Source organism: Ranitomeya variabilis, chromosome 5 (genome assembly GCF_051348905.1).
Source record: "Ranitomeya variabilis isolate aRanVar5 chromosome 5, aRanVar5.hap1, whole genome shotgun sequence".
NCBI lineage: Eukaryota > Metazoa > Chordata > Amphibia > Anura > Dendrobatidae > Ranitomeya > Ranitomeya variabilis.
Genome location: NC_135236.1, coordinates 169,512,320 through 169,526,442, shown reverse-complemented (window position 1 = coordinate 169,526,442; position 14,123 = coordinate 169,512,320). Strand labels below are relative to the sequence as shown.

Sequence of the window (14,123 nt, the reverse complement as noted above, 5' to 3'; positions counted from 1 at the left end):
GGATGCGACCCCATTAACAATCCCTGGATGTCACAGTGTAACACAGGTCTCTGACATTAGCAGGTTACGTAGATGCACTTACTTTGAGGAGATACTGTTCTTTAATATAAGATCTATCAAAGCTGACGTTGTGCCCCACCACTAGCCTCTCCGTCCAAATGGGTTTGTTCAGTGCATTTGACTTTGCAGAGGTCTCAAGAGGAATAAGATCAGAGAGAGACATTTGGTTAGACCATGTGTATCGGTCTTCTATCAGCCGTCTGCTGCACCATGAGTACCTGCAAACATAGATTACAGAAAAATCACGTAAATGCTCCACAGCGGCTCAGATATGATAAACTGACAGAATCTCACCAATGCAACACCGAGAAATCTGTATTCAAATAAGTCAACCACAAACATGAGATAAATATGTATTTATAAATACAGAAAGTGACAATAGACAAGTTAAAAACAATTGTACAAACACATTAAGTATACACAAGATGATGGAAGGGAGGGGAGAGCGGATGGACACGGTGTGGATGAAAGAGCGGGGCAGTGTGGATGGAAGAGCAGGGCGGGGGGAAGGGGGATGGAAGAGCAGGGCGGTGCGGATGGAAGAGCAGGGCGGTGCGGATGGAAGAGCGGGGCAGGGGGATGGAAGAGCAGGGCGGTGCGGATGGAAGAGCGGGGCGGGGGGATGGAAGAGCAGGGTGGGGGGAAGGGGGATGGAAGAGCAGGGCGGTGTGGATGGAAGAGCAGGGCGGTGCAGATGGAAGAGCAGGGCGGTGCGGATGGAAGAGCAGGGCGGTGTGAATGAAAGAGCGGGGCGGTGTGGATGGAAGAGCAGGGCGGGGGGATGGAAGAGCAGGGTGGGGGGAAGGGGGATGGAAGAGCAGGGCGGTGAGGATGGAAGAGCGGGGCGGGGGGATGGAAGAGCAGGGTGGGGGGAAGGGGGATGGAAGAGCAGGGCGGTGTGGATGGAAGAGCAGGGCGGTGCAGATGGAAGAGCAGGGCGGTGCGGATGGAAGAGCAGGGCAGTGTGAATGAAAGAGCGGGGCGGTGTGGATGGAAGAGCAGGGCGGGGGGATGGAAGAGCAGGGTGGGGGGAGGGGGGATGGAAGAGCAGGGTGGGGGGATGGAAGAGCAGGGCGGTGCGGATGGAAGAGCAGGGCAGTGTGGATGGAAGAGCAGGGCAGGGGGATGGAAGAGCAGGGCGGTGCGGATGGAAGAGCAGGGCGGTGCGGATGGAAGAGCAGGGCGGGGGGATGGAAGAGCAGGGTGGGGGGAAGGGGGATGGAAGAGCAGGGCGGTGCGGATGGAAGAGCAGGGCGGTGCGGATGGAAGAGCAGGGCGGTGTGGATGGAAGTGTGAATCATATAAACCCTTTAAAAATATAAATTTTATTAAATATATTAAAAATACCACTTCCCAGTGAGAACAAAAATTGATAGTGACAGACCTACTAAGTGCACCTGTCCTGATAACCTGACCCTACACTCTCCTGCTATCCCTTCCTAGCCTGTGGAGGTTGGCACCCTGATAGATGTTTTGGCGCCCCCACTCCGCGACGGCTATCGCCTGCTGGCCCTATAAAGTTTACTAACCAGCTACAGGCGAGAAAACAAAAAGCAATAAAAGAGATGAAGGAAGAACAAAAAAGAAACTAAGGTGCACATATAATGCTGTCAACCTCCCTAAATGGCGTCCCACACAGGACAATGTAATGAGTCACTCAAAAAATACATGTGGTCATTGTCACATAGAATGACTAAAATGAACCCATATAGAGAGACGATAAGACAAAAAATGGGAGGAGAGAGCATAGACACAAATGACCTGGTTCAGTCCACATTAATTGAGAGCCATGCATGGCCAACTTGCTGGCAATACATACACATTTGTAATAAGTATATGCATAAACATAAAGACAATATCCTTACGCCTGATAGCGCATAAAGTAAGTTGGTATACAAATGCCTATAGATAATAAGCGATAGTCAGTGTCTATATTCATGCATGGAATGCTGGACTAAAGAAAGGTAAACCATAACAAAAAACAGCCAGTGAGGGGGATATTGTCCCCAAGAGACGGAACACTTAGCTGTCAATCAGAAGACGCCCCGACGCGTTTCCCCGTCATACGGTTCCTCAGGGGGCACAAACAGATATGATGAACCGGAGGTCAATGATGCAGGTGCCCTGATACCGGGACAGACCTGATTAGATCCAAAGAGGAGGGACTTATATAGTGGAATAAGGCATCTGCCAACAAATCAGCAAGATGCTAAAAGCCCCTCCTCTAGTAGAAGTTCCGGCAAGCACCGGGTACAGCAGAGCCCACAAACATAACAAATTCATGTGTGCCGATCAACAAATCAGATGTCCATATCTAGGGGGGACTCCCAACCCCCTAAATACATGAATCATTAATAATATAGAAAACATACCGCACATGGCAACCGCCTGTCTTACAAACCACATGGCAGTGATAGACGCCGCCATAGTAATAATACAACCGCGCATGCGCCCGATAATGATGCAGGGGCGGGAGAGCGGTATTAGCATATCAAAAGCAAATACTGATAGAAAGCTAGGGTACAAATCATACATACCAAGCACCACCATATTGAGTGAGACAAATTGTCTCAGCGCATGCGCATAACCAAGATGCAGAAAAAGCTGCCGGCGCCTGCGTACGGGGCAGAGTAAGCAGGAAAAAGAAGAACAGCCCAGCGCGCACGCGCAATCCCCGTATGTAAGGATCAACGGGCGGCGCCTGCGCGCCTAGAAACGGCGCTGATACATCGCAAGAGCGACAGAAAAATATTCAGGCGCCGCACCAATGGACATAATAAATTGCCCATGCGCATGCGTCCGGAACCAATAAGGGCCGGTTTAACTACGTAAAAGGATAAACCAGCGCTAATGCGCCAAGTCAAGATATGCGGTCAGTACAGATACAAAAAACTTAACGCCCCCTATAAAAGCCATGTGGGAGACAGTGCGGGAGTACATGTGCAGAAATAATGATAAACGGGAGAGAAAGTTAAAATACAATTGATACTAGTCACAATCGACAACTACAGATATACTGTAGAGTACTTGATATGGTGGTTCACAGAATAGGGTCCCTAATTGATCAATGCGACGTAGAACAAGTATACAACACATAGTCAAAACCATGTAACACTAATAGATGGATACACTGCATTACAGGAAACACGTGTAAGTGAGAGATTCATTCAAACCTCTCGGTGACATTGACTGCATACGAAAAATCCACTCCGCCTCGCGTTTGAGTAGGGCCTGATCAAAGTTGCCCCCTCGAACCTTGGGTTTCAATAATTCGATCATACAAAAAGTGATTCCTAGTACGGTGCCTCCATGTACCTGATTGACATGGCGAGCAAGCGGAGTGTCTCTGCCATGCCTAATGTCACCGAGATGCTCACCAAATCTTGTTCTCAACTCGCGTTTAGTTTTGCCAATATAGTCAAGGGGACAGGGGCAGGTAATCTTATAGACTACTCTTGTGGACGTGCAATTGCCGAAGTCTCTGATATCAAAACATCTACCATTGGCTGCACTCGTAAATTGTTTAGTCTGCCTAGCATATTGGCACTTAGAGCAATTTCCGCACCTAAAGAAGCACAAGGGCCTTCTCTCAAGCCAAGTGCCGGCTGCCTGTGGTTTTTGATAAAGGCTATGTACCAGGCGGTCCCCAATTGATCTCCCCCTTCTGTAGGTGATGCTTGGTGCAGGGGAGATAAAATCCTTAAGATTTGGATCAGCCTGGAGTACACCCCAATGCCTCCTAATAATCTGGTATACCCTATCAGACTGATTATCATAGGTCCCTATGAGCCTAACCAGGTCCGGGGTATCTCTAGATCTCTCCCGAGTGTTTAATAGAGTCGATCTATCGCTCTCAAGTGCTTCCCTATACGATTTAGTAAGGACCTCTGAAGGATACCCTCTCTCTTTAAACCTACGATAAAGCTCACCAGCTTGATGTTTAAACGTGTCCACCTCGGAACAGTTCCTACGAATCCGCAGAAACTGCCCCTTCGGTATCCCACGCCTAAGAGGGGTGGGGTGATGGCTATGCCACTGTAGGAGACTATTCGTCGGCTTGCGATAGGTGTTCGTAGTTATACCCCCCTTGCCATTTTTTGAGATTGTGAGGTCCAAGAAGGCAATAGTGTGTTCATGATATTCTGACGTAAATCTAATGCCAATATTATTAATATTGATCTCCTTGACAAACCTCTCAAAATCAGCCCCTGGGCCAGACCAGAGAACGAAGATATCATCTATGTATCTGGCCCAGAGGCCGATGTGGGGCTGCCACCATTTCTCCTCCTCCGGAAAAATAAAGGTTTCCTCCCACCAGCCCAGGAACAAATTAGCATATGTGGGGGCACAGGGGCTCCCCATTGCTGTGCCCCTGAGCTGGTGGAAGTACTTACCATTGAAAATGAAAAAATTCCGGGTAAGGACAAAGAGGAGAAGCTGTCTGACAAATTTGTTGTGTTCAGCACATTCGATTGCTCGTGACCTCAAAAAATGGTCAACAGCCCCTATACCAAACTCATGGGGGATGCTGCTGTACAGCGCCTCAACATCGATGGAGGCTAGTATCATATGAGGTTCCACAACAACATCCTCCAGCATACCCAAAAGGTGCAAAGTGTCCCTCACATATGAGGGAAGTGATAAAACAAAGGGCAGGCGCCGCCCGTTGATCCTTACATACGGGGATTGCGCGTGCGCGCTGGGCTGTTCTTCTTTTTCCTGCTTACTCTGCCCCGTACGCAGGCGCCGGCAGCTTTTTCTGCATCTTGGTTATGCGCATGCGCTGAGACAATTTGTCTCACTCAATATGGCGGTGCTTGGTATGTATGATTTGTACCCTAGCTTTCTATCAGTATTTGCTTTTGATATGCTAATACCGCTCTCCCGCCCCTGCATCATTATCGGGCGCATGCGCGGTTGTATTATTACTATGGCGGCGTCTATCACTGCCATGTGGTTTGTAAGACAGGCGGTTGCCATGTGCGGTATGTTTTCTATATTATTAATGATTTATGTATTTAGGGGGTTGGGAGTCCCCCCTAGATATGGACATCTGATTTGTTGATCGGCACACATGAATTTGTTATGTTTGTGGGCTCTGCTGTACCCGGTGCTTGCCGGAACTTCTACTAGAGGAGGGGCTTTTAGCATCTTGCTGATTTGTTGGCAGATGCCTTATTCCACTATATAAGTCCCTCCTCTTTGGATCTAATCAGGTCTGTCCCGGTATCAGGGCACCTGCATCATTGACCTCCGGTTCATCATATCTGTTTGTGCCCCCTGAGGAACCGTATGACGGGGAAACGCGTCGGGGCGTCTTCTGATTGACAGCTAAGTGTTCCGTCTCTTGGGGACAATATCCCCCTCACTGGCTGTTTTTTGTTATGGTTTACCTTTCTTTAGTCCAGCATTCCATGCATGAATATAGACACTGACTATCGCTTATTATCTATAGGCATTTGTATACCAACTTACTTTATGCGCTATCAGGCGTAAGGATATTGTCTTTATGTTTATGCATATACTTATTACAAATGTGTATGTATTGCCAGCAAGTTGGCCATGCATGGCTCTCAATTAATGTGGACTGAACCAGGTCATTTGTGTCTATGCTCTCTCCTCCCATTTTTTGTCTTATCGTCTCTCTATATGGGTTCATTTTAGTCATTCTATGTGACAATGACCACATGTATTTTTTGAGTGACTCATTACATTATCCTGTGTGGGACGCCATTTAGGGAGGTTGACAGCATTATATGTGCACCTTAGTTTCTTTTTTGTTCTTCCTTCATCTCTTTTATTGCTTTTTGTTTTCTCGCCTGTAGCTGGTTAGTAAACTTTATAGGGCCAGCAGGCGATAGCCGTCGCGGAGTGGGGGCGCCAAAACATCTATCAGGGTGCCAACCTCCACAGGCTAGGAAGGGATAGCAGGAGAGTGTAGGGTCAGGTTATCAGGACAGGTGCACTTAGTAGGTCTGTCACTATCAATTTTTGTTCTCACTGGGAAGTGGTATTTTTAATATATTTAATAAAATTTATATTTTTAAAGGGTTTATATGATTCACATTTTGATTTTCCCTTGGTTGTATTATTCTACTGCATGTTTTTTCTGGTGTGGATGGAAGAGCAGGGCGGTGTGGATGGAAGAGCAGGGCGGTGTGGATGGAAGAGCAGGGCGGTGTGGATGGAAGAGCAAGGCGGTGCGGATGGAAGAGCAGGGCGGTGTGGATGGAAGAGCAAGGCGGTGCGGATGGAAGAGCGGGGCAATGTGGATGGAAGAGCAGGGCGGGGGGATGGAAGAGCAGGGTGGGGGGGAAGGGGGATGTGTTATGGTTTCCAATGGCAAGGAAACATCAGAAGCATAGAATAAACGGACAAGCTCTCGGGTGATGGAAACTAGAGCTGACCGCGATGCTAAACCTACACACCACACTAGAAGTAGCCAGGGGGCATTCCTGCGTTGTCTCTAGATGCCGCGCGCCAGCCGGAGAACTAACTACCCCTGGTAGAAGAAAACACAGTCCTGGCTTGCCTCCAGAGAATGTCCCCACAGGAGATAGCAGCCCCCCACATATAATAACGGTGAGAGCAGATGAAAAGACACACGTAGTATGAAAGCAGATTTAGCACAGAGAGGCCCGCTAACTAAATAGCAGAAAGATACAACAGAGGACTTCGCGGTCAGCTGCAAAACCCTTCAAAACACCATCCTGAAATTACCTTAACTCATGTGACAACTCATGACACCGGAGTGGTAATTTCAGCCCAACAAGAGCTTCCAGCTGCAGAGATTCACATAAGTGCAAACTGGACAAACATACAAAAAATAGACTTAAGGACTAAAGTGTCCAACTTAGCTGAGCAGAAAACTGGGAGCAGGAACATGCAACAGAATCACTCTGGATACATTGATGGCCAGCATTAGAATGACTGAGGAGCAAGGTTAAATAGGATACTCCCACATCCTGATAGGAACAGGTGAACTGAGAAGGCAAAGCTTGCAGGACACCAGTACCACAAGAGACCACCGGGGGAGCCCATGAACCGAATCACAACAGTACCCCCCCCTTAAGGAGGGGGCACCGAACCCTCACAAGAACCACCAGGGCGATCTGGATGAGCCCTATGAAAGGCATGGACCAAATCAGAAGCATGAACATCAGAAGCTGTAACCCAAGAATTATCCTCTTGACCGTAGCCCTTCCATTTCACCAGATATTGAAGTCTCCGTCTGGAAACACGGGAGTCCAAGATTTTCTCCACCACGTACTCCAATTCACCCTCAACCAGCACAGGAGCAGGAGGCTCAACAGAAGGCACAAGTGGTACCTCATACCTCCGCAATAATGACCGATGGAAGACATTATGGATAGCAAAGGATGCTGGGAGGTCCAAACGAAAAGACACAGGGTTAAGAATTTCCAAAATCTTATAAGGACCGATGAACCGAGGCTTAAACTTAGAAGAGACCCTAATAGGGACAAAACGGGAGGACAACCACACCAAGTCCCCAACACGAAGACGAGGACCAACACGATGATGGCGATTAGCAAAACGTTGAGTCCTCTCCTGGGACAACTCCAAATTGTCCACCACCTGCCCCCAAATACGATGCAACCTATCCACCATGGTATCCACTCCAGGACAATCCGAAGACTCCACCTGACCAGATGAAAAACGAGGATGGAACCCTGAATTGCAAAAGAAAGGGGAGACCAAAGTGGCAGAACTGGCCCGATTATTAAGGGCAAACTCAGCCAACGGCAAAAAGGAGACCCAGTCATCCTGATCAGCAGACACGAAACACCTCAAATAAGTCTCCAAGGTCTGATTAGTACGTTCCGTCTGGCCATTTGTCTGGGGATGAAATGCAGACGAAAAAGACAAATCAATGCCCATCCTGGCACAAAACGCCCGCCAAAATCTGGACACAAACTGGGATCCCCTGTCGGAAACGATATTCTCCGGAATACCATGCAGCCGAACCACATTCTGAAAAAACAGGGGCACCAACTCAGATGAGGAAGGCAGCTTGGGCAAGGGCACCAAATGAACCATCTTAGAAAAGCGGTCACACACCACCCAACTGACGGACATCTTCTGAGAAACAGGGAGATCAGAAATAAAATCCATAGAGATGTGTGTCCAAGGCCTCTTAGGAACAGGCAAGGGCAACAACAACCCACTAGCCCGAGAACAACAAGGCTTGGCCCGAGCACAAACATCGCAAGACTGCACAAAAGTACGCACGTCCCGAGACAGGGAAGGCCACCAGAAGGACCTAGCCACCAAATCTCTGGTACCAAAAATTCCCGGATGACCTGCCAACGCAGAAGAATGAACCTCCGAGATGACTCTATTGGTCCACTCATCCGGCACAAACAATCTACCAGTCGGACAACGATCAGGCCGATCCGCCTGAAACTCTTGTAAAGCACGTCGCAGGTCTGGGAAGACAGCAGACAATATCACCCCATCCTTAAGTATACCCGTAGGTTTAGAATCACCAGGGGAATCAGGTTCAAAACTCCTAGAAAGGGCATCCGCCTTCACATTCTTAGTACCTGGCAGATACGAAACCACAAAATTAAACCGGGAGAAAAACAACGACCAGCGCGCCTGTCTAGGATTCAGACGTCTGGCCAACTCAAGATAAATCAAATTTTTGTGATCAGTCAAGACCACCACCTGATGTTTAGCACCCTCAAGCCAATGACGCCACTCCTCGAATGCCCACTTCATCGCCAAAAGCTCCCGATTACCGACGTCATAATTTCGCTCGGCGGGCGAAAATTTTCGAGAAAAGAACGCACAAGGTCTCATCACTGAACAATCTGAACTTTTCTGCGACAAAACCGCCCCCGCTCCGATCTCTGAAGCATCAACTTCCACCTGAAAAGGAAGAGAAACATCAGGCTGGCACAACACCGGAGCAGAAGAAAAACGGCGCTTAAGCTCCCGAAAAGCCTCCACAGCAGCAGGAGACCAATCTGCAACATCAGCACCCTTTTTAGTCAAATCAGTCAAAGGCCTGACAACGCTAGAAAAACCAGTTATGAATCGACGATAAAAGTTAGCAAAGCCCAAAAATTTCTGAAGGCCCTTAAGAGAAGTCGGTTGCGTCCAGTCACAAATAGCCCGAACCTTCACAGGATCCATCTCAGTAGAAGAGGGGGAAAAAATGTACCCCAAAAAAGAAATCTTCTGAACCCCAAAAACACACTTTGAACCTTTAACAAACAGAGTATTGGTCCGCAAAACCTGAAAAACCCTCCTAACTTGTTGAACATGAGATTCCCAGTCATCCGAAAAAATCAAGATATCGTCCAAATACACAATCATAAATTTATCCAGATATTCATGGAAAATATTGTGCATAAAAGACTGAAAGACCGAAGGGGCATTTGACAGACCAAAAGGCATCACCAAATACTCAAAATGGCCCTCGGGCGTATTAAATGCGGTTTTCCACTCATCCCCCTGCTTAATTCGCACCAAATTATACGCACCGCGAAGATCAATCTTAGAGAACCACTTCGCCCCCTCAATGCGAGCAAATAAATCTGTCAGCAATGGCAAAGGATACTGATACTTGACTGTGATCTTATTCAAGAGTCTATAATCAATACAAGGTCTCAAAGAACCATCGCTTTTAGCTACGAAAAAGAACCCCGCTCCAAGAGGAGACGAAGAAGGACGAATATGTCCCTTTTCCAAGGACTCCCTAATATACTCTCGCATGGCAGCATGTTCAGGCACAGACAGATTGAATAGACGACCCTTAGGAAATTTACTGCCAGGGATCAAATCTATGGCGCAATCGCAATCTCTGTGAGGAGGAAGAGAATTAAGAGTAGATTCCTCAAAAACCTCACGATAATCACACAAAAACTCAGGAATTTCAGAGGGAATAGATGAAGCAATGGAGACCAAAGATGTGTCCCCATGATTTCCCTGACATCTCCAGCTTAGTACAAACATTGTTTTCCAGTCAAGGACTGGGTTATGAGTTTGCAACCATGGCAATCCCAGCACCAACACATCATGTAGATTATACAGTACAAGGAAGCGAATCACCTCTTGATGGTCTGGAGTCATACGCATAGTCACTTGTGTCCAGTATTGTGGTTTATTACTAGCCAATGGTGTAGAATCAATACCCTTTAAAGGTATAGGAACTTCCAGAGGCTCTAGATCAAACCCACAGCGCCTGGCAAAGGACCAATCCATAAGACTCAAAGCGGCGCCAGAATCCACATACGCATCCGCAACAATAGAAGATAACGAACAAATTAGAGTTACAGACAAAATAAACTTGGACTGCAAAGTGCCAATAGCAGAGGATTTATCAACTTTCTTTGTTCGTTTAGAGCATGCTGATATAACATGAGTAGAATTTCCACAATAGAAGCACAAATGATTTTTGCGCCTATAAATCTGTCGTTCGCTTCTGGACAGAAAGCTATCACATTGCATACTCTGTGGTGCCTCTTCAGAAGACACCGCCAACTGGTGCACAGGTTTGCGTTCCCGTAAACGCCGATCAATCTGAATAGCCATTGTCATGGACTCATTCAGACCAGTAGGCGCAGGAAACCCCACCATGACGTCTTTTACAGCATCAGAGAGACCTTCTCTGAAAATTGCCGCCAGAGCGCACTCATTCCACTGAGTAAGCACAGACCATTTTCGAAATTTTTGGCAATATATTTCGGCTTCATCTTGCCCCTGAGAGAGGGCTATTAGGGCTTTCTCAGCCTGAATCTCCAAATTTGGTTCCTCATAAAGCAACCCCAAAGCCAGAAAAAACGCATCCACATTGAGCAACGCAGGATCCCCTGGTGCCAATGAAAATGCCCAATTTTGGGGGTCACCCCGCAGTAAAGAAATAACAATTTTTACTTGCTGGGCAGGATCTCCAGCAGAATGAGATCTCAGCGAAAGAAACAATTTACAATTGTATTTAAAATTTAGAAAACAAGATCGATCTCCAGAAAAAAACTCCGGTATAGGAATTTTAGGTTCAGACCGAGGAGCATGTAACAAAAAATCTTGTATATTCTGAACTTTAGAGGCAAGATTATTCAAATTGGTAGCCAGACTCTGGGGATCCATATTTCAACAGATAAAGTCTGAGCCATTCAGGGGTTAAGAGGAGAGGAAAACAGGAGACTGCAATTAGAGCTGGAGTGCAACTTCAGAGGAAGGAAAAAAAAAAAAAGTTTCACACAGTTCCTTTTCTCTCCTGCTTCAGCCTATAGATTAAACATTCGGGCTGGCCATACTGTTATGGTTTCCAATGGCAAGGAAACATCAGAAGCATAGAATAAACGGACAAGCTCTCGGGTGATGGAAACTAGAGCTGACCGCGATGCTAAACCTACACACCACACTAGAAGTAGCCAGGGGGCATTCCTGCGTTGTCTCTAGATGCCGCGCGCCAGCCGGAGAACTAACTACCCCTGGTAGAAGAAAACACAGTCCTGGCTTGCCTCCAGAGAATGTCCCCACAGGAGATAGCAGCCCCCCACATATAATAACGGTGAGAGCAGATGAAAAGACACACGTAGTATGAAAGCAGATTTAGCACAGAGAGGCCCGCTAACTAAATAGCAGAAAGATACAACAGAGGACTTCGCGGTCAGCTGCAAAACCCTTCAAAACACCATCCTGAAATTACCTTAACTCATGTGACAACTCATGACACCGGAGTGGTAATTTCAGCCCAACAAGAGCTTCCAGCTGCAGAGATTCACATAAGTGCAAACTGGACAAACATACAAAAAATAGACTTAAGGACTAAAGTGTCCAACTTAGCTGAGCAGAAAACTGGGAGCAGGAACATGCAACAGAATCACTCTGGATACATTGATGGCCAGCATTAGAATGACTGAGGAGCAAGGTTAAATAGGATACTCCCACATCCTGATAGGAACAGGTGAACTGAGAAGGCAAAGCTTGCAGGACACCAGTACCACAAGAGACCACCGGGGGAGCCCATGAACCGAATCACAACAGGGATGGAAGAGCAGGGCGGTGCGGATGGAAGAGCAGGGCGGTGCGGATGGAAGAGCAGGGCGGTGCGGATGGAAGAGCAGGGCGGTGCGGATGGAAGAGCAGGGCGGTGCGGATGGAAGAGCAGGGCGGTGCGGATGGAAGAGCAGGGCGGTGTGGATGGAAGAGCAGGGCGGTGTGGATGGAAGAGCAGGGCGGTGTGGATGGAAGAGCAGGGCGGTGTGGATGGAAGAGCAAGGCGGTGCGGATGGAAGAGCAGGGCGGTGTGGATGGAAGAGCAAGGCGGTGCGGATGGAAGAGCGGGGCAATGTGGATGGAAGAGCAGGGCGGGGGGGATGGAAGAGCAGGGTGGGGGGAAGGGGGATGGAAGAGCAGGGCGGTGCGGATGGAAGAGCAGGGCGGTGCGGATGGAAGAGCAGGGCAGTGTGGATGGAAGCGCAGGGCGGTGTGGATGGAAGAGCACGTGATGTGGATGGAAGAGCAGGGCGGGGGGATGGAAGAGCAGGGCGGGGGGATAGAAGAGCAGGGCGGGAGGATGGAAGAGCAACAAGATGATGGAAGGGGAGTGCGGATGAACGGAAGAGGAGGGCGATGGGGATGGAAGAGCAGGGCGGTGTGGACGGAAGAGGAGGGCGGTGTGGACGGAAGAGGAGGGCGGTGTGGACTGAAGAGGAGGGCGGTGTGGACTGAAGAGGAGGGCGGTGGGGACGGAAGAGGAGGGCGGGAGAGTAGGAGCACAGCAACATGAATTTGGGTCAGCAATCCTTCCTATCTTACATATAATCCTTTACCTCTCCACTCATGATTATGCCATTACATTCTAATATTTGGGACTTGTACTTTTGCGCCTCCATCTCAGCAATGGTTTATCGTGCAGTCTTCCCACTTTAGATGGGTTTTTGTGCATTACATACATAATTATTCCTGTTATGTTTTGGACAATATTATTGTACCAAAAGAAAAAAGAGCTCTGTATGATCAGATATATTTATTATGGCAAGTGACAATCGACTGGCATAATGGTTGATATGAATATATTCTAATCATACATTTATATCTTATTTTCTTGTAACTCCTTATTGGAAGGTGTGGGTTTCCCTTCCATCATGGCATACATTAAGTTTATCTAATATGACATTTATATCATTCTGGTTACAACTGGCTTCTATTTTATACTAATTCCTTATTGTAAGGCACAGATTCTATTGTAGCCCCTATTGGGTTTAAGCAGTTCCTTTTCTTTTTCCAAATATTGGAAGGTGTCTGCTCTAGTAACATCCCCTATCAATAAGTTGTAATCAAATCCATCGGCTAATACAGTTGTGCTCAAAAGTTTACATACCCCGGCAGAACTTTTTCTTTCTTGGCCTTTTTTCAAACAATACGAATGATAACACCAAAACTTTTTCTCCACTCATGCTTAGTGGTTGAGTGAAGCCATTTATTGTTAAACTACTGTGTTTTCTCTTTTTAAATCATAATGACAACCCAAAACATCCAAATAACCCTGATCAAAACTTCACATACCCTGGTGATTTTGGCCTGATAACACACACAGAAGTTGACACAAATGGGTTTGAATGGCTACTAAAGGTAACATCCTCACCTGTGACCTGTTTGCTTGTAATCAGTGTGTGCATAAAAGCTGAGTGAGTTTCTGGGATCCAGACAGACTCTTGCATCTTTCATCCAGCCACTGACGTTTCTGGATTGTGAGTCATGGGGAAAGCAAAAGAATTGTCAACGGATCTACAGGAAAAGGTAGTTGAACTGTATAAAACAGGAAAGGGATACAAAAAGATATACAAGGAATTGATAATGCCAGTCAGCAGTGTTCAAACTGTGATTACCAAATGAAAAATTCTGTGAAAACAAAACCACAGTCAGGTAGACCAACAAAAATGTAATCCACAACTGCCAGGAAAATTGCTCGGGATGCAAAGAAAAACCCACACATAACATCAACAGAAATACTGGACTCTGAAAGCTAGCGGTGTGGCTGTTTCAAGATGCACAATAAGGAGGCACTTGAAGAAAAATGGGCTGCA

The 14,123-nt window shown here is 47.2% G+C and overlaps 1 protein-coding gene across 6 annotated transcripts in view; it reads right to left on the bottom strand.

Annotated features, from left to right (window-relative positions):
- Positions 1 to 14,123, bottom strand: part of POLG (DNA polymerase gamma, catalytic subunit) — a 150,512-nt gene that overhangs the window by 127,035 nt on the left and 9,354 nt on the right. For all 6 annotated transcript variants that reach the window (XM_077263486.1, XM_077263488.1, XM_077263485.1 and 3 more), the window contains one exon: positions 83 to 278. In XM_077263486.1, the coding sequence (XP_077119601.1) occupies positions 83 to 278 (196 nt within the window). The remainder of the gene's footprint in view (positions 1 to 82; positions 279 to 14,123) is intronic.